The sequence below is a fragment of the Lates calcarifer genome, linkage group LG20 (assembly GCF_001640805.2).
Source record: "Lates calcarifer isolate ASB-BC8 linkage group LG20, TLL_Latcal_v3, whole genome shotgun sequence".
NCBI lineage: Eukaryota > Metazoa > Chordata > Actinopteri > Centropomidae > Lates > Lates calcarifer.
In genome coordinates this window covers 11,454,253-11,475,692 of record NC_066852.1, presented here as the reverse complement: position 1 = coordinate 11,475,692, position 21,440 = coordinate 11,454,253, and the positions used below count along the sequence as shown (strand labels likewise).

The following is a 21,440-nucleotide window of genomic DNA, read 5'->3' as shown; positions in this document are numbered from 1 at the left end:
GCTGATGGTTCACAAAAACCAATTCCAGTTACTTTGTTAATTTATTACAGAATTATAACAGGTAACAAACATATAAAATGTTAAACAAAATTCAAAATGAACACATACATTATTAGGCGTAAATAGTAAGGCATGTATAGTAGACTTTCAGTGTCGAAATAAACATCCTGATCCACACAATATTATTTTTGGTATGAAGCAGCAGCTGAAGAAGATCTTATCAGATACCATTTAACTACATATCTTGTGCAGGTTAAAGTGCTACAAGTGATACAAAACAAAAACTGCCAGTGCACCTGAATGTTGCTATAATGTGACACTTGAAATGCTACAGAAAAGAAATACTTCTATAACATCTGATAATGTGCTGCTGTTATGTTGTTTAAACATTCTGGGCGCTCAGTGAACTCTTTTCTTACCATATTGGTAAATCATACATTCAATCCACTGGTGCAGCAGAGATGAAATAAGGTCCATATGAAGTGTGGGGGAACAAAGGCATCGCTTTCTTTTACGTGTTCAAGCCTGTCCAGGCTGGTTCACAGTGGTCGTGGTCGTCGCTTGGTTTCTTCGATTGTTGAGTATGGCCTGAATGCTGAGCGTGAGCTATGGAGGAATACGATTGAGACATGAGAATGGCTGTTTGTGCACAAACACACAGACAAACATACACACAGTTGCATGCGCGTGAAACACTTACTGATTGTTGCTGTGCAAGAACGTCTCGGTAAAGGGCCTGTCTACGTTCCCTCTCCTTTTCTTCATACAGTCTGTACATCTCAGCCCTGGTCCTGATCTGCTCCTCAGGCAGGTAAGGAAACTGTTGCCGCTGTAACATAAATAAATCGACTGTTTGCGCACAAGGTACAAAGAATATTCTGAACCTCAACTGTAACATACAATGAGGCTGATATTATGAGCCATTTACATCCTCTGTTGTCTGCCCAGTAATATACTGCAGTGAATTTTATCAGCTGCGCAGGAATTTATTAAAATTGCAACACAACTCCAACCTGAACAGCCAAAGCTCAACCAGAAGGTTTCCTGTCTTATTTTCAGAACAGATCATGTTTAAGGGCATTGATACATGGGATGGCCACTTCTAACAATTTTCATTATTGATTAACATTGGAATATTTTTCCAGTGAGCTGATTTTTCTATGTGAATCAGAATTACCGACTTGTGACCAAACAAAACATGTTTTGTGCAGTCAGTGATGTAAGTCAAAGCTCTGCTCTTTTTTTGCGTGAACAGAAAAAACAGCAGCTAAAAGAAAGGCTGGTAATCTGATCAGCGACATGACATCTACTCATTGTATGTTGCTTACCACTACTGTTGTCACTTTATCACAAAGTCAACGTGACAAAACGTAACCATGACCATCTGCAAAACTGCTTCAGTCAGTCATCTATACGCTGATGCAGTATAATAATGGAATTCAGAAAATAACATCCATTTATGTTTATGAACATACTGTACTGTATACTTTTAAATCCTTTCATTTACCACATGACCGTTAGAGTCACTCACCATGTGTAACATGTGGTCCTCAATAGTGTGAGACCTCATCTTCTGCAGCGACACGAAGGCCGATGATACATTTGCTCTGCACTTGTTGAGCAAGTCCTGCAAAGACATGTTTATGTGTTTATGTTGTATAACATCGCCAGCAGCAATTCTAAGAAAAGGTTTCAGAAAATGATAGTATTTATACCAAGAGCTGTTCATTGGTCTTTGTGTCCAAGGTGTCCTGGTTCACACTGACTGAAGGGTTGGCTGTGTTTGACTGAAGAACAAACACACATTTACATACATTAAATTCTGACATAAAACACTGTAATAGTGATGATGAGAGCCCGACATGCTGCTGCTCATGATGACTTGATGCTTTGCAGCGTGCAGCTTCCTTCTTTTTTTTTTTTTTTTTTTTTTTTTACCTCAGCCTCGTACTCGTCCCAGGCAGCTTTGCGTTCCGCTTCACTGAGCTCCTCCTCTTGTTTATGGTCCAGCAGAGATTCATGCTCGTGGTATGACACTATCTGGTCTTTACAGGTCTGTAACAGCTGTGCCAGGACCACATCCTGAGAATCAGACACAAAAAGTTATTCCATACGGCTTCGTCAGACAGCTGCGCGTCGTGTTGTCAAAGCAAAAAAAGACAGACGGTAAGGACTGTGGCGTCACCTTCGGCAAAACAGAGGTGTTTCTCTTGCTTTTCTTAGAGTTCGGGTCGTTCAGCAGGTCTGGCTCGAACGTGTAAAGTTCGGTGAGTTCAAAAAGAGTGAAGTGCCTCTCAATCTGCTGCTGATCCACCACTCGATAGGACAAAGACTGCTTAGTCACCTGACGGTCGTAGATCTTCTCCTCCATGGTGCCCTGAAGATGAAAATAACAGCAATAATAAACAGGAGTGAAAGGTTTAGAGGTTCAGTAAAAACACGGCAGCTCCACAAAATCATTTTTTCATTTTTATACTCTTAATATTAAGACCTTAACATACATAATGCAGCCCAGGAAACCTTACACTGTGTCAAAAAAGACTCATAGTGCTACCATCCAGTTTCTTTAATCGTTTTTTTGATAATGGATAAAAGAATGACAAGGATAATCATGGAAAAATTCCAAACAAAGGAAATACACAAGTGACTTTGCTCGGCACCGTACAGCCAGTGCAGTCTAAACTGTGAAGAGATACATAAAGAGACAGATAGATCATCTGCATGTTAGGTGGTGATATTAATGAATACCGGTGAGCTTACCTGAGCCAAGAAGCGGTACACAAACACCTGTTTGAGCTGACCGAAGCGGTACACCCTGTATATGCTTTGTATGTCATATGAGGGATTCCACGAGGCGTCAAAGATGATGACCCTGTTGGCAGCCACGAGGTTGATGCCGAGTGAGCCGGCTCTCGTTGAGATGAGAAACAATCTTCCACTAAAATAAACATTGATAATACACAATAAGGCTGTGAAACAACCTGCCTTATCATTCCTGTATCATCAGTATAATAGGTGTGAGTCTTTACCGGGCATTGGTAGCATTGTTGAACTGATCTGCCCATTTCTTCCTTAGCATAGCGCTGGTGGAGCCATCGAGACGAAAGTAATCAACGTTTTTAATCCAGCTACCAGCTGCACAGGAATAAAAATTTAAGTACCATCGAGCAAGACGTTTCCTGAATGTATTCATATTTTCTTTGCCATAAACAGAATAATACCTTTGAATGATGATGGGTCTCTGGCGTGGTGAGAAGCCTCGAGGAAATTCTCAATTAGGTCTAACGAGATCAAGGACTGACTGAACACAAGCCTTGAAATGAGAACAATGGATTTGGTCAGATGTGATGATCAATTGACATCTAAACAACGTTTGTGTGTTTAAATTAGCTTCAGGTCAGAAAAGAAACGTACACTTTGTCGTCCAGGTCTTCGGCCATTTTGAGTATCTCAAACAAGAGCACCATCTTCCCCGAGTGCTCCAGGATTTTGGCATCACCCTCAGAGAGGAAGCTCTTGTACCAGCCTTCATTGGGACTCTGAGACCTTGAGCTATTGGTGGCTTTCTCTCCTGCACAGAATATAACACAGGGCTAACTATATTAGCGTGAAAGCTACAGAGTTGGAGTGTATTAGTGACACAGGGAGCTTTAATACCTTCCACTGCCAGAGCACCTTTAGGCCCATCAGCGACAACCACTGTACTGTTGCTGCGGTTGTTCCCTTCTGTTCCATCATTGTTTCTCAGTCCACTACACCAGGCAAAACAAAAGGCTGAGAACTGCAGTTTATGTCTAATACATTTTTGGAGTTTCTTTTACCAACATTGATGCATTTTCTGGTTCCAATTTAACTTTTGATTTTGAAGACAGTAGGCCTTACCTCTCAGCTACAGCGGCTTCTTCATTTCTCAGCAGAGCTGCCTCTTTAACTCGATTCTTCTTTTCAAAATGTCCCTGCTATAAAAATCCAGGTATTTGTGAATCAATATTTTTAACACTTAATATATGTTAAAGTCATGAGGAATCAGCATGTGTTCAAGGTACCTTGGATTCTCTGCTGACGTAGCTGAGCTGAAGGCACCAGGGATGAGTCCAAATTCGGCTGAGCACCTGAAAGTCCTTGAACAAGTTTGCTCCAACCTTCATCTTTGCTCTGTTGGTAATGGGACCCACACCTGGAAAATCAAACACACATCTACTTCAGATGGTTGAATCCAAAATTTTAGAAAGACTTTAACCATTACTGGTTTTTACTTCCTTTTTTTATCGGCTGACAATGGTCATATCTTGGCCTTCAATAATTTAGTGAGTTGACTGTTAGTTGAGTTTGGTGAGTTATAATACATAATAAATAATAAATGTTTATCTGCATTTCTTACAACAGTACGTGAAGACAGATTCTTACCAGTGACATGGTCAAGGTAGTAGCGGTATAACTTAAACTGAAGTGGGGAGACCCTCACTGCCACCACATACTCATGTTTGGGAGGTAGAAACTGAGTCAACTCAGAGTAATCTCTTCTCTGGGAAAAAGATGAACACAGTGTTGTGAGAGATGGAATATAAAACCAAAATGTATAGACAGATAAAAACAATTTGCAACTATCAGTATTTGTTTTCATCGTATTCAGCCTTTTTATTTTACCTGCACACATCCAGCCAGCACCGAGTGAAGTACATGTGCTCGCTTCTTCATGATTCGGACGTCTTTTGGCGTGGAGTCAGCACACTGACCGTTCTGTATGGGGTTGATGAAGCGGTTTCGGAATTCACCCAATGAGCCCAGAAGATTCCTCTTGATGAAACTGACCATGCAGTGATCTGTGGGGATGAAATATCTTGTATCAATATGAGGATTTGATTACAAAATGAAATATCTGTCAAAACCTTGTGCATTTACCTAATTTACTCACTCAGGTCTAAAAGTGAAGTACAGCTTGGTTTAGTTCTGCAGTTTTGGGTCAACAGTAAGATCTGCTCTTCTTTTTTTTTAAATATTTAGAAATACTGAGTGATACATACAACCTCAACAAACATTGGCCATCACTGTACAACTTTATCCACCAACCTAAAACAAACTCACATAGCAGCAAACCAGAAGCACAAAATGTTCTCTGGCCTCAGTTTGCCATTTATTACACAGGCTGATGTGTCAGCAAACAAACCTTTGTCTGAGCATCTGTTGACTTGTTCTCCAAAATGCATCGTGCTTTAGGATATATCTATTCATATGTTGTTGTGACTTTTTCAAAGAATCTAATTCACTGAGGAAAACTCCCCACTCTTGCATCTTGAACAAAACTGGAAAACAGCCATGGAGATTGAAACTTAAATGAGTAGATGTGTTGTGAAAGATGATTCTTATTGCACATTACTACACATCCTGTATATTCCAAATCACCTCAAGCAAACTGTGACCACATAACTTCATTATGGCGCTGTGGTGCAGACTTACACTCAACCAGGTTGTTTTGCAGTGGTGTGCCAGTAAGCACCACTCTCCGTCGGGTCTTGATGGCATTCATAGCTTTGGAGATGTTGGATGCGTCGTTGCGCAGGATGTGCCCCTCGTCACAGACCACAAAGTCTGGACCTGAAAATAACAACACAGGAGAGAAAACTGTCACAAATCGCAACTGTGTCAATGAGCAAAGCAATGACACACAGAGCAGGAAACATTTCAATAATATCCTGCTGTATCAAAGTTACTGTACCTGGATCCACCAGTATGCTCTTCAGCGTTGTCTTCCACTCCTCGCTGACTTTCTTGGCCTGTGACTGGATGCGGTACATCTCATATCCCATTATCATGACCCCTCCGTCTCTCTGCCACCTCTGCAGAGCTCTGAATCGTTCAAGAGGTTGCTTTACTGTAGCCAGTTCTGTGACCTGTAACATATTTGTGTTCAAACACACAGTGTGAGACATAAAGCATCTGAATCACAAGATTTAGTCCTGCCAATTTATGATTTAACACATTTTAATTTCTTTGAAACCTTGATTTTATCTTCTCCCATGTTGTCTTGCCATTTTTTGAACTCGTGGACCCAGTTGAGGATAGTATTAAGCGGACACACGACCAGGGCTGTTCTGAATTTCAGGTTTTTTGATAGCAGCACCGTGTGGAGGAACGTCACCACCTGTAAGATAACACAACTTAAAAAGTTAAGGGGACGCTGGTCTGTTGGCTCCCACCTGCTAGGTGATCTAAAGACAATATCTATTCCTTTGCCTAGGATAAATCTAAGCAAACAAGAGCATTGCAGGTAGATATGTGTATTGTCTTCACCTGCAGAGTCTTCCCCAGGCCCATGCAGTGTGCCAGTATGCAGCCTGATCCTGAAGAAGAGTTGGCCTTCTTCACAGACTCACAACAACTGTCCCAAATAAACTGCACACCTGTCGAAGAATAAGGAGAACATGGTGAGTGAGTTTCATCTGAAGGTGTCACAGTGTTTGAAGAAGCACAATCCAAATATATTACAGAATGTAACCAGTAACTGTATTAACTAATGCTATTTATCCCCATTAACATGTCTGTGTTGTGTATATAATAAAGCAATAAGTGTAAGTGAAAAGAGAGCACAAACTGACCGTCCACCTGGTGAGGCTTCAGTCTTGTCACCAGGTTCCTGTGCACCTGGACAAGAGGCTCCTTGGTCTCGTCATCCTGATCCAGGACCAGCTTGGTGGTGATGGGACACGTCACATCCTCTATAACAATTACCTGGAAAACAATGGCAAACAATAGCAGCCAGCGTTTTGAGTGCTCCTCCTCTTAATAAACCCCAAAGGGATTTAAGGGGTTAAGCATTACAAGAATACAGCCTCTTATGAGCACAACACTTGATTCAAGTCCTGCTGCAGGAGTCTGAATGTTAAACTACTGTAAATATCCATCAACACAGTGAAGCTGAATGGTCTGTTCATGCAGTACCTCTCTCCTGTCCTCCATCTGTTGATCCCTATTTGCCAGCCGCTGGCATCTCTCCTCCTCCTCTCTCAGCGCCTCCTGCGTCTCAGCACGGAGATCCACGTCTTCAATGATTTTGCGGATTTTTTTGCGTCCTTTGGGAGTGCCTTTAATGTCATTCTCCTCATCTCCATCCTCTTGATCACTCTGCTCAAACACAGAAAGATCCAACAAGCAATATGACCATTAGACACCGGAACTAACTCCCCCTCTCCTCACCTGGGACGTAATACTTTCACATTTTAAGATATTAGAGATAAGCAGATACAGATAAAAATGATAAATAACTTGGATATAACATCAGCTGATACCTTTTCACTGCTGGAGTCAGACAACCAAATGCAGGCCACTTGATTCTTCTGTTCAGAACTACAGCGTGCTTCCTCCCCTTTAGTGTATAAACTGGAGGAAACAAGGGAATGAAAATGAATTTAGTGCATGGACATGATTTATACAAGTGTGAATACTAAAGTACTGGTCCTGCTGTGATTTTATTTGGTGGTTTATGGCACTTTTTACTTCACTGCATGCATTGTAGTGGAGTACCAGTGTGAGAGAGGAATGGGTTAAGACTTTTTTGGGGGCGTTTCTAACAACAACAATATCACCATAAATATAATAAACATAAACTGTAATCCAATCAATGCAAGTATGTTTTCTACAATAAATCAACAGAGTCCTGTTGATTTCATAATTTCTTTGTTGTTAATTCTCCTCAGTCACAGGAACATGCACTGAACTTGCTGAGTCAGCGTACAGCATGCCTGAGCATAATGTCATCAGCACCTCTACAGTCTAAAACAATATGATACATAAGCCTAGAAGTAAATGTAAAACCATAAGAAAAAATCAAATCAGGTTCAGATTTGAAACCGTCTCTCTGTCGTCTGCCGGACATTTGTTACTAGTTACATTATCCATGATTTTATTTCATGATTTTGGGTGCTTCCTCTGTTTTAGGACTGAAATATACAGAAATACTGTGTGTCCATGTGTTCTTTCATATTATTTCCACTTTCAATTAAACATACCTTTTGAGCTTTTCTTCATTTGTCTCATCCTCTGATTGACTCAGCTCCTCGCTCAGTCCAAGGTCCTCCAGGTTCGTCTCTATACTCTCACCATCGTTTTCACTATCAGCTTGACAGAGATTAAAATCACACGTTAGAGCAACATAGGTATTCCCTGTTCAGCCAGACCAGGCTCTCATGTTAGAGATGTCCTTACAGCTCAGGAGTTTCTTGCGGTCTCTTTTCTTGCTCTCCCGTTTCCCTCCTTCACTCTCTGCTGTAGCCTTGTCACTTGATGTTCCCTCATCTAAGGTGAGTTTATGGCGAAGAAGATGGTGCCTTGAGGTGGGCCCATCACACGTGGTGTCAGATGAATCTGAGGCCAAGTCTTCCCCTGTAGCAGAGACATATTCTATCATAACTTCTCCCCAAATCAAAGTGACTGGAATCGTTGCAGTCACTACTTTGGTTGTAAATTCAGCAACTAATTAACTGTAATAAAACTGGAAAAGAATTCTTGTGCTTATTAAACAAAAGACGCACAAGAGGAAAGTGAAAAATGTGCTACTTTGGGAAAAAAAAAAAAAAACTTACCATTTTCATCTGCTCCATTATCCTCATTGCCTTGTTTGACTCCCTTGTCACCCTCCGACTCCGATTCACCCTCCTGTGTTTCCTCATCCGAAGAGATATCATCGCCCGAGGAGTAGTTGGCTTTGATTTGGGCCAATAGCATTTTCTTAGCGATTCTTTCAAAAGTAGAAAAGAAGGAAAAGGCACCTGAAATTCATTTCATAATCAGTAACATCATCTTCAGCTGGATATTGTTACACGTCATCAGTATTGCAGTTAAAAGGTAAATACTTATTCTTTAGGTGCTGGTTTTTGTGCTAAGCACAGTTGAGCTATTGGTGTTTAAAAAATGAGTTACAAATCAGATCAGATATCTTCCTCTAGTCAATCTACATTATGTGTCAATACTAAGGTCTTGAACCGTCCCAATTTACAGCTCTGCTGGTCAAGTCGCAAGCCAATTTAAGTGAACTGCCACAACACTTGAAGACATCTTAAAATAATAGCATATGAAAGAAGATAAAAATGAGACAGAGACATTTTTATGTGTAAGAATTTATTACAACAAGTAGTCTTCACAAAAAAACAAAGACATGTTCTTAATTTATTCTCCTCTGTGGGATGGGGAGGGATTTTTTTTTTTTACAACTAAGCCTTTTGCTTGGTTGAGTCTGACACCAACATCTGTCAGTTGTTTTCATGTGAAAATAAAAATGACATTGATCTGGTAGAACTACAGTCTTTTTAAACACAAACTGAGAGCTGACTGAAAGGAAACATATTCCTCTAGTGCTACAAGCCAACTGATATTGTCTTTATATTGTCTTTAACAGGGAGAAAAATGTGGGACATTGGGACAACAACAACAAAGTCTGTACATAAATATTTTAAATTTGTTTTAATTTAAATTTTACCCCCCTTATACTCCAATGGAGTACTTACGCACATAATCTGATGTGGCTCATGATAAACATCTTTTTTTTTTTTTTTTTTTTTTAAAAGGGAAGGAATTTGAAGCTTTCATACAACACTGTGTTTTGGCCACTCATTAGTACATGCAATTAGATGCCCTCTTAAATCCCTTCTTCAGCTACCTGTGTTCAGTGCACATTTCTCTCAGCACAGGGCTGACCTGTAATTACACATGATAACTGCTAGTAAACAGCTTACATGGGATCTGGGCCTGGCTCAAGTACATCTACTATCCGGTCAATTGTCTATTCCAAACACTCCTTTGCACCGTGCGCACAGGTCCTGACCTCAAAATGAGTTGTTAAGGCAGGTCACTGGCCATTTTCACTGACATTAAACCCACTGTCCAATGAGAGTTTACAATAAAAGACATACTGTGTTACAGTAAAGCAATGCCAGAGGGCAGTGGCAGTAACAGACCAGAGCCTTCGGTCTCACTTGACATGTTTCGACTGGAGAACAGAGAGAGCAGAAAAGACACTGAAGAAAATGTAACATACTGCCGCACCAGAATTTGGCCTTATTGCCACTGGTAATAACATGCTGTGTGGATTTCCAAGTAGTATTGGTACTTTCAATGTTTTAGCCCACTAACTACAAACAAAATAAATGTTACACTCCTGCTGACCATTTTTCTGTGCTACCACTACAGCTACAAACAGACTTCTGAGGGGAGAAAAAACTGAGTTGGTGCTGATGGGAGGCTATAACATCCCAGAAATAAGCGACTGTTGCCTAACAGCGCTGCATTCACTGCTGTACTGTCAGAAAATCCGACCTGGAAAAAACATGAGAAACAAACATTTATGTCATTAAAGGCATAGAGAGAGTTTGGTCCCTTCTTGCATTAGAACGGTTGTTGTTTCACAGCCCACTCTCGATTCTCAGATATACAACGTTCCCATTAACATCTGAAAGCACAGAGCTGGGAGCTTATTAACATAAATTGTTTTTATGTGATGTATTTTTAAAAAAAATACACACACACACACACACACACAGAAATCTTGCTCTCTGCTGGTTCATTGCCCAAGCAGGGTTTAAATATGATTCACTGTTCACTGATGAGTTGGTGGTCAGCAGTAATGTATTCTCTGTGTATAGAAAGTGGGGTAAAACATACAAAAGTGCTGGCATGGTTCTGATGAACACTACTGACAGTGGCGTTCATAAACTATTCAACTTTTTTGGCACGAGTGGCCAAATTGTAATTATACAAAGAGTAATTTCTGTATGCTGGTGACAGTGGGTTTTCTTCATTGTTTTTACAGCTGTATCCTCTGTAAGGTTTTGCATGGGTGGGTATGTCACATGACCTCCAATTTCAACACCAAAATCTCTACCCAAACACTGAATTTATCTCCGTTGTGACGGGGCAATGTCAGAAATCTCTGATCAACATCTCAAAGCAGATGAGAGGCAAATGGCTAGAAGTGAAAAAACATGCCTTGATGATTTGAGTGAGCCATCCTTTAAGAGAATCTCTGCAAAGGCACCACCATCTCTGAAATCTACACGTATAAAACTTTTTTTGGTTGAGGACACAAATCCTGAAAAGCTTAAAAGACATCTCAGGCCATATTGCATATATGCAAAAGTGCATGTTCCCAAGTTCCAGTAACACTCTTGACCAAGTGCATCTATATTTCAAATATTACAGCACTACAACAAGATACAGACAAGACTTAAGGTCAGTGCTGCATAGTGTGTATTAATAGCAACACAAGAATATCAATAAATATCACTGAATGACAGGAAAGCTGAACAACAGCTCCACCCGTCACAGCACAAATACTTATAATGGAATGAATATCATCACCGGCATTGAGATAATTCTGAGCAACAGCAGCTGGGTGCTGTGTTTATAACCTTTACTAGAGACTCGTGTTCACAGGCTCAGATTTGATTTAATGGTACAAATGATTCAATGGTATGATGTTTACTACATTAGGTGTGGTTGTGGGAGTGCCAGTGAACCAGAGGGGCTGGTATTTGCAGTTTCTGGAGCTGCAGTAATAAACTTTTTTAAAAAGACTCTATTAGTAGCTTGCAGGTCGACTAGTTTTTAAAGAATAGAGACTACGTACCAGGATGTCATAACATTTATTATTCATCATGGTGGCTAAGACAAAATACCAGAGCCTTGATGTTGATGCCTTAAATATACCACTGCAAAGCATGACTTAACAATCCAATGAGCAATGTCAATCGACATGCACCACAAATTGCATCCACTGCAACTGTCTGTAAACTTTGTTGTCTGCCATGATCCATGATTTGCATAAAACTTGACACCAATTTAAAAAAAATCTGTATGGTGTCTCAGGTAAGGGCTGTGGGGGGCTTTGGGTGTTTATTACCAGAAAAACATTTTCTAGCCTTCCAAACATTCTTCTTTTTTTGGACTGTGAGAAAAGCCCTAAAACAAATCCTGAGATTTACCGATGTTAATGATACCATAATTACAGCCTTCTTCAAGCGAAGTAAGACATCAGACTGAAATAATGTATCACCACTATCAAAAACAGGCCCATTCTTGAAAACAAAGTCTTAAGTTACACTCAAGTCTTGCGTGGTAGAAGAATTACTAAATACATCTGTGGCCAGAATTAACAGGGTTTGCAAGTGGAAGGAATTTTAACTTTGTGTCTGAAAAAACGAAAGCTGAAGAACAAAAAGCTGGAAGGCATTTACAGAGCTGTGTACATCGCAAAGGAAATTTTAACAAACAATCCTCCTATGAGAATTAGGGCAAAATTAAAGTGTCAGACCAGAACTGTGACCCATGTGGAGTTATTTTCAAAACAGAATATCAAAAAGATGGTTTTCAAGGTGAAGCATAAATGTTTTATACATGCCCACAATTTTGCAAACATGGCATGCTACCATGAGTGAACACAAAACATTGCTCACAATCAGTAACTTATGGAGATTGGAGTAAACAAAAAAAACTGCACTTTTTTTGAAAATGCAAATGTGTGCAAATGATACGGCAGGTTTGTTTCAAACTTTATCCTTCACCTGTAATTAACAATATTCCATTTACTTAAATTAACAGTGCTGCTCAGTGGAGGATAACAGTTCCTTGTGCATTCTGTAATAACACAGAAAAGTCCACTAACCTTCAAAACTTTCTAAATATCTTAGAATACTGTCACTGAACACAAACCTGTAATTACATTAACAGGCTGAGCTGTAAGGCAAAATAAGTTTCATTTCTTGTTCAGATTTATGCTCAGAAGTGGTTCAACTGCAGGACTTCCCTCATATGGTTTACGAATAATAATAAAAATGTAATTCAACTTACTTTCAACTTAACTGATTGCATTTACATGTTTACTAGTTGCACACTAAAACAAAGCAGACAAGCGAAGCAAGTTGCTCATCATTCACAAGCCTGTGTCATAATATGGGCCCCGTGCTTCACAGTGTAACCTCTAGAACGTGTATTTGATCGCTGGGGCTCTACTGCAACTACGTTTTGGTCGTGTCTGAATAGACCGCAGCTGAGTCTTAATGACATGAGTGTTGCTAGATTTTGTACAGAGGGCAGAGTTTGCAGCCTTTCTTCTACACTTAGAGTGTTTTACAAATTCTACATCCGGGCTTTTTGAACCATACCTATTTTCTGGATCATCATCTTCTTCTGCTGCCCACGAGGGCCCAGATTGTTCCTCATCTCCTATGAAGACAAAAAAAGAACAGAAATTGTTTAATAAAGCTAGTTCTGTTGTGTACACAGAGCATTAACATCCATCATCAAAAAACAAGCCAAAAGAAACTACTTTGTATTCATTACACCATGAGAAGTGATACACAGACTGTTATGTCACAGAATCACCTCTGTGCAGCTCATTAAGTACAACATGGCACAAATTATGAAACCCCTTGAGACAGCCTGTGTCTAAGATAGTGGCTCCCTTGTAAGCATCACCCATTTTTCTCCTCTGTGACTCTGTCCATCTGGAACTTCACGGGTTACTCAGCTGTCTAAATATAACATGCTAACATGAGTCTTGATAGCACTGCCGGCATCAAAGCACTTTCTTTCTTGTAAAAAATCTGATTCATTTACAGTGGAACTAATAACATTAACGACAGCTCACTAAAAACCAATACTGTATTACAATACTGTAATTAATAAAAGTATTAGTCCCAATAATATTTAAACCTGCAATGACAGCAGGAACAAGTAACAAATACGACATCAACATATCAGCTTTTGAGTCGATATGACAACCACCTGGCAAATGTACACTTTAAAATCATTCATCATCTTGTTACAATACAATGTTCTGCTGGGAAACCTTGGGCCCTGACATTTATCTGGATGTTACTTGACATGTTCCACCTAGCTTAACATTGTTGCAGACCAAGCGCACTTCCCACATGCCAACAGCCCTCCCCAATGGGTTAGAGGCCAGGGCATAACCTTGGGCTCTTTGTTGTGTTTCTAAAGCCATTTCAGAGCAGTTTTTGAGGTATGGTGGGTACACTGTCCTGATGGGGGAGGATCCTGCCATTGGGAAGTGCTGTTGCCATGGGGAAGTGTGTTTGGTCCAATGTTCGCTCTCTTTTAGCTCTGTTTTCTAGTCTCCTTCTTCTGTGGGGGGGCACATCTGGATCCTCAGCTACTATAAATGCTTCACTATATTCAGCTTCAGTCAGTTTCATTGTTGACATATAATAATAAATATAAAACTCACCTGATGACTGGTGGAATGCTGCTGCCCCCAGTAAGGCCACATCTTCAGTGATTGGCTTCATCTTCTGATCACTTCCATCACTCCCAGAGTCGACATCATGTTCATCTTCACTCGATGAGGATGACGACTCTATCGCTTCCTGACGAGATTTAGCCTTCGACTTCCCAGCCTGTATCCTACCCTGCTTTCTAGCCACACCCTCCTCCTCTCTTTTGATGAGGTGAGGCTTCCCTATTGACCTCAGTGTATTCAAGTGTTGTCTTTTTTTCTGCGAGCCTTGATCATCACTCGACGAATCTGTCCCACTTCCCCTTCGAGCTTTGACTCTCCTGTCACTAGAGTTTGACTCAGGAGAGCTGTCCAGCATTTTGCGTTTGCGGCGCATCTTCTCCGGTGAGATGGGGGTGTTCTTAGTGAGCCAAAAGAGACATTTCTTGGCCACCTTAGTCGACGCTTTCCCACCATCCTCATCGCTCTGGGGTTCATCAGAGCTTTGAGTCATGGCTGCTCGCTCAAGCAGAGCTGCAGGGACTTCATCTGAGTCAGAGTCGTCTCTTGCTCTGCTTAGACTTTGTTCTTCAGTCTTTTTGGCTGGTACTGTGCTGGGGGTTTCCTCAGGGTCAGAGTCGCTGTCACTGTCAGCCGCTGAGAGAGATGTTTTGGCCTTGACATCACTTGGTCGCCGCAAAGGTGTCGTCTTCACGCGAGGAGACCGTCTATTGCCTTGTTCCTCTTCTGGGTGTAGAGATGCGCTAGAGTTGTCATTGCTCATTTTGCTGTCAGCTGTCTCTTTATCTTCTGATACATCTTTACCCTCTGGTTTTTTATCCTTCATCTGAATGTCTTCCTCCATCTTCCGGTCATGAGTGGATGGCTCCTGCTCCATAGGTACAGGGGTAAGTTTTACAACTAGTTTTTTGGTCATGCTGACCCCTGTTTCAGAAGGCTTGAGCCCAATCTTTTGTGTCCTCTGTCTGGCTTCATGTGAATCTGAATCCAAATCCTCTCCAGGGCAGTCGCGTGTACTTCGCCCATCTATGAAGCCCTTGGAGTCGGAATCATCATCTTCCAAATGTTCAGCTGCCAATTTCTGCAAGGCACTCAAACACCTTTCATCAGAGATATCCAGCTCTGCATCTGTTACAGGTTGTGTGTCAAAGTCATCACTAAGAAACTTTTCCCAACAGTTTAATACATCCAAGTCACTGAATTCCTCCTTAAGGCTATCTTCAAGTACGGCAAGCGATTTTCGCAAGCCTTTAACTACTGTCAAAAAAGATTTCAGATACAGATGTCGAACACCGGGTGTTTGTTTGTTTGTTGTCACAGTCCGGATGAAACTGATAAATGTTCGGTTTAAGGTGTTCGTTGAGTCCACTAAATGCTTGGCCTTTTTGGTCATGTCCTTGGATGTCTGCAGCGTGTTATAGTTGAACACCACATTACCATCCATGCCAGTGTGATCCCATTTATCCAAGGGAATGTTTTGTTGCAAGTGCGGCAACATGTCATAAAGTCCAGATTTTCCGGGGTCCGCTCGATTCCTCCTGCGCTGCTGATGCCACAGACGCGCCATATTCTCGAGGACATTGTCACAAGCCATCACCAGGTCGAAAAGGGGCTCCGGGCTGCACACGTAGCAGTACCACTTGCTCTCTAAGATGCCAGAAAGCTCCTTCCTTCCCAAATTTCTTAGAATACACTTCTTGCAGAAGGCATTACTACAGAAGTCACAGCAGATCAAGTTGCCTCCTTCAGCACACCATCTGCATGAGGAAAAAATACAGCCAGTAAAAACTGTTTCTAATAGCTTAGTACAAAGTTGGCTGAGAAAACACTGAAATTAAATTGAACAAATCCTACCTGCACTGCTCATCCATTCCATCTCCATCCTTGCTGATGTCGTCACTTGAGTAATACTTGTAGCAGGACTGACAAAACAAAACATTTACTAGAAAAGTTACAAACAGCTTGGACAAAAAGTGCACTTGAAACATGCAGGTTGTAATTGTAAATACTTGTTAGCAAAACCTGATCAAGTATTTCTAATGGCTCTTTTAAATCATTAACCTAAAATATAGTAACCGTTTAAGCAAAAGTTCATCTTAAAGCCAAGCATTTCATAGTATTAATTAATTGATTACAGCAGTCAGTTATGTTTTTGACAGATTTTGCTCAGTATATGTATTATCCAATGCAATATGAAATAACAATGACTGAGTAGCTGAAGTGCACACTGTCTTTAGCTTTCAGTCATATTCCTCAATATTTTTACATCGGTCTGCATTGTGTTAATGTTTTGGTACATTCAATGACACACTCAAAACTGAGGAATAACATTGCTTCAACTGCACATCCAAATACTGGGGGACTGAGGCGTCATTGCATTTTCAAAGGAATGTAGACTTACAAAATTCTTTTGAACCAGTTTTCATTTACACATCTCATACATGCTGTAATACTGGGGAGAATAAGACTGGGGCATCAGAGATACAATACATCTGAATACAGCAAACCGAATGAGATTAGTTTTTTTTGGATGTTTTAACTTTTTCATACATTACAACTTTCACATTTCTATTAAGAAAAGCCAGCCAGTCTGCAATTTAACCCTTCACAGCAGTATGCGTCAAAATTAATGACCCGCTTGCAAGGCAAACAGAGAGGTGAAAAAAACTGGTGATGTCATTCATGTGCCAAATTATGGATATGCCTCACAGAAAATGACTTCTTCCAAAAAAAAAAAAAAACTGAACCTGAACAAACCTCTGAAAATGGAGGATTTCTTTCTGACATATCAATAAGCAGACTCACCTTGCAAATAAGTACTTTCAGAACTGGATGCCGGTAGAAGGAATCCCTCTGGAAGTGGTTAACCTGTCGGCCACATGCGGTGCAACTGACAATTCCCATGTGTTCGACTCCTATAAAAGTACACCACTGTCATTAGCAACAAAATGGTTGTAATTATAGCTTGATGGGTTTCTTAAAAAGGTGTGACACTGCCCTGTTCAATCTCTACTTAAATCTACCTCATTCCTCTGGTAACATGTCCATGAGCAAGACAAGTGGTTACAATACAAAATCTTGGTGTAAGCAGTGTGGACTGGAGGTGAAGCACGTCAAGCAGCTTTATTTCAGAGTCAATGTATCATTGTATCATCTCCCTCTCAACAATATAATAACTAAGCTGCATTCAGACACAACGTGAAGTGCATTTTCAACTTGCTTTGACCACTGGAGTGTTTTTTCAGTCAAAGCAATCAGTGGATGAGTGCACCGACAAGTGCTTTCTTTTTGTTTCACTTGTTACAAGACTGATCCATGAGACCACTGTTCAGGTTTGTTCTGTGGAAGAAACTGCTGTCCAAGTAATCATGAGGTGATGCGAAATTCTATGACAAACCAGAAGTGACTGACCTCCACGTCTTCTCGAGAACTCTTTCCGCAGTACGCTGGATTTCCGGCTGCGAAACTCAGGACCCCTGAAGTCATCTCTTCCATTATCAACAGGTTCAGGCCTGACCAATACAGTGCCTGCGTAAACACAAGAACGAAATATGTAATTATGACCTAAAGCTGGAGACTGACCTAAAGACTTCTTGCACCCTACAGAGACAAAACACATTTATAATGAGTGAATTATGTGTACCCTTTTTTCAGTCTTGCAGTTAGAAAGAAGGACATACAGCTAATAAAGAACCAAGCCGAGATAATTAATAACACACTTAGCAACAAGGTGATAAGTGTCCGAGCCTGAGGCAGCCCCTGAAAATTTCGATAGCCACAAATTCTCATGTAACAATATACCAAAACATAATGGACACAAATTAATGACTGACATAATTTGCAGAAAAAGTTATGAGACAGTAAATAATCCTATTTAATGTCAAAGTAGCAGTGTCAGGGTAGAGGGAAGCTTAAAGACAAACCTTTAGGCAGTCTAGTGATATCAAGGTGACCATTTGCATTGACTGGTAAATCCAAGTCCTCACTTGCGTTTGAATCGCCAGATTCATCCAGTCCAGAGTGCTTTATGACAACAGAGGGTTTTCTGTAATACCAGTAAAAGAGAAAAATACAAGTCAAGGACATACTGTAACATTCAACATGTAACAATTATTGATGCTAAATGAAACACATAGTGATGGTTGTGTGATGCTGTGGTGCTTTATCTATGCTTTCAGGGTATAAAGGAAATGCCAACTCACCTCCTTGAGTATCTGGTATCCACTCCTGCCTGCAAAGCAAAACAGTTTGTTAGTTTATTTGTTACTGGTAGTGAGCAGAGGCACTTTTAGTGTTAAAACTATTACAGCACTGTCCTGAAGGGGAATGCTCACGCAGCAGTAAATACTCACTTTGTTATGCAAACTATGGAGACAATGAGTCATGTGAGAATGAACAGGAGGTATGGATAACTAACTACATCCTCCAGGGAGTTAGACTACTGTAGACTACTCACCAACTAGCTGCGAGAGACCATGAGACTAACGAGACTGTCAGATCACAAATAAGTTAAATGTGACAGTGACATACAGATAGGGACCTTGAAGTAAACGTCTAGCTGAATCTTTAAGCAGTGGGCTGCAGCTTCAAAAGACCATGTTGGATTATATTCCTCTAAACTAAAAACATAGAGATGAGGCTGAAGTGTGAACACAATCATTAGTTAGTACACTTTTTTTCAGTTTGTAGATATAGGTGCCCTGGACACATGGGAATGGGGTGGGATGCAAGGCTAACCAATGGTGAAAGGCACTGTTTAAGACTCCTACAAATCTCCACTGCATAAACTTTACTGCTGGATACAATACCATGATACAACCAACCTGTATGATGTGTACAAGAATGCAAGATTTAATCAATGTGATGCACAGTGCATATAGCGTGCATATCTGCCCTTGGACAATGTACATCATTCAAATTAGATACTGCAGATGGAAAACAAAGCTACTGCCTTTACATGTCTGTAAAAACACCATAACTCATGCTGGCTACCTTTTATTCAAAGGCCAAGTAATTCAAAAATAAACAGAGAAAGAGAAACAACATCAGGCGTGTTTCTTTCAAATAACATTTTATGTATAAAATTACACCACATCTGTCTTTCCTTTGACGGAAACTGTAACCTGAAAAGTGGCACAAATAGTGTTTCCACAGCGCCACTAGCATCTCAGCATAGGAGAGTCTTTGTAAAGTTGATGTCTCTCTTTTTTTTTTTTTAAAAAACACAGGCAAAGGGCTTGCCCAAGAAGAATTCAAATGACAGTCAAACTGTAATGTACTGTAAAATGCATTGTAAAATGTTTAGTATTCAGCCACAAGAATTTAGAACATAGGCCTCTGTAACTACTGCATTAACAAACCACCTTGTCCCCCCGTAAAGTAACTAGTTACTGGCACCATTACCACCACCAATTTACAAATCTTAAGAAATATAAAAAAACAAGGTTTGTTGAGTTACCTCTGCTGCAGTATGACCTGCTGAGTGTCCCAAGGAACAGCTCCGGTTTGACAGACCTGTGAACAGAAGATTAGTTCAAATGTTGAACATGTACATGATAGGAATTTTTCTATCACTCATTAGTAGATTACTCAGAAGATGTACCATCAGCATCCTCTGAGGCTCGTGCGCCATTGCTGTCCTCAACAGTGGAATGAGCCAAGAACTCGTGCAGCTTGTTGACCAATACATTCAGCTTGTTGGTAGTGGTGCTATGGTCAAGAAAAAGAGTGTGGTTGGCTGGTTAATCAACTTGTTCATTAAAGCTGGATTTACATTACAGAAAGAGTGACAAAAGAGACCTGACAAGATGCTCCCATTTCAGAGGCTCTTACAAATGTAGTGAACCAAATCCAGCTTTTCGACCTAATTTGCAGAACATAATCAAAACTCTCAAATGCTCTCAAAAAACACCTAAATGTTGCATCATTTTGATGTTGGTAAAGCTCCACTGCAGAAAAGACACACACTCAGTCTGTATACAAAGTATATAAAGTATATAAAGTCTTTAATATTGTCATTACTGTTTGCAGTGTATCAGCTTTACGTGGACAGGCCTTCTGGGAGTGAAATAGGGCTTATTCATCCAAGCCCTTAATGCAGCAATGTGAGAGCTAAATAAAGCACTTTGATAATATTTTTCTCTCTGCTAAAGGATTTTTTGGGATTGAGCATGAATATGTCACGGTGATTTAAAAAACTAACTTTAGTTACATTCAGTTATCAGTTCACTAGGTACATCCTGTCAAAACTAATGCAATCTAATACAGCAGCACTGCAATTAATCTACCATCTACTATCTCCATTAAGATAGTGATTGGTTTGATTTATCTTTATGTCATTTTAAAAGGTTGTTTGTGATGCTGGTGATCTCTACTGGTGTTGCATTGAGGTGTGCTTTTAGTTAGACTCTGGTCAACATAGTGTACACAAACTATTAGAAACATGACTCGGAACAACGCAATACAAAATCAATTCAATTCAGCACCACAAACTAGAGCCTAAACAATGACCACCGAGGACTATAGCCTGGATATTTTTTAGTTCATTACCTGCGCCAAACAGATTGGCAGCTGTGTGTATGATGAGCTACGTTATTTTACGTTCAATTCACCTTGTATAAGTTATAGTCATGTAGCAACAGCTACAAAATATTAGCTTACATTTCCCCTTAGAGTCAAGAAAGCATGTTAATCGAATTCAAATGACTTAACATGCGGTATAGTCCCGATAACAACACCTAATTTAAATTAGCAGCAAACTAAAATCATTTTTATTTATGGTATCACTATAGTTAGCTGTTTGCTGATACCGCTAGCTAGTTGCTAAGCTAGCACGCCGCAACACCCGCTGGCAGACAAACCGCATCTCAGTCCACAGTTTGTACCTGGGCATCGCTGCAGACATATCGCGAAGCAGGTGAACAACTGAAGTCGTTCAAGTTCTTATCGTTTCATGATGCCAAAATAACCTGGTAAAAATATGGCGCTCAATCTGGGCTCCACATCCCATCACAAGCAAAGCTGTAACGAGGTAAAAAAAAAAAAAAAAAAAAAAATGACCATGTACCAACCAGTGAACGGGCCTGCTTTCTTCTTTCAGTATTTTTAATGCGTTTGACTCACAATGTTCACCTTCCCCGCACTGCCGCCCCCTGCTGCTCCGGAGAAGGGATCCGACTCAGTATGATGTTTCTTT

General features: G+C 40.4%; 1 protein-coding gene across 1 annotated transcript; it reads right to left on the bottom strand.

Moving 5' to 3' along the window:
• Positions 1-28: 28 nt before the first annotated feature.
• Positions 29-21,280, bottom strand: LOC108893674 (transcriptional regulator ATRX). The gene is made up of 35 exons (XM_018691913.2): positions 21,130-21,280; positions 19,848-19,954; positions 19,704-19,759; positions 18,448-18,476; positions 18,169-18,290; positions 17,657-17,773; positions 17,051-17,160; positions 16,100-16,167; positions 14,237-16,002; positions 13,152-13,212; positions 8,580-8,734; positions 8,203-8,379; positions 8,007-8,115; positions 7,287-7,377; positions 6,940-7,122; positions 6,597-6,729; positions 6,292-6,401; positions 5,999-6,142; positions 5,717-5,891; positions 5,458-5,595; positions 4,648-4,823; positions 4,408-4,525; positions 4,047-4,177; positions 3,883-3,959; positions 3,658-3,752; positions 3,415-3,571; positions 3,222-3,313; positions 3,030-3,135; positions 2,761-2,938; positions 2,186-2,377; positions 1,939-2,082; positions 1,716-1,787; positions 1,532-1,627; positions 701-829; positions 29-606 (listed from the first exon to the last, which is right to left on the bottom strand). The coding sequence occupies exons 1-35, from the start codon at positions 21,147-21,149 to the stop codon at positions 520-522; spliced, it is 5,721 nt and encodes a 1,906-aa protein (XP_018547429.1). The 5' UTR covers positions 21,150-21,280; the 3' UTR covers positions 29-519.
• Between the last annotated feature and the right edge of the window lie 160 nt (positions 21,281-21,440).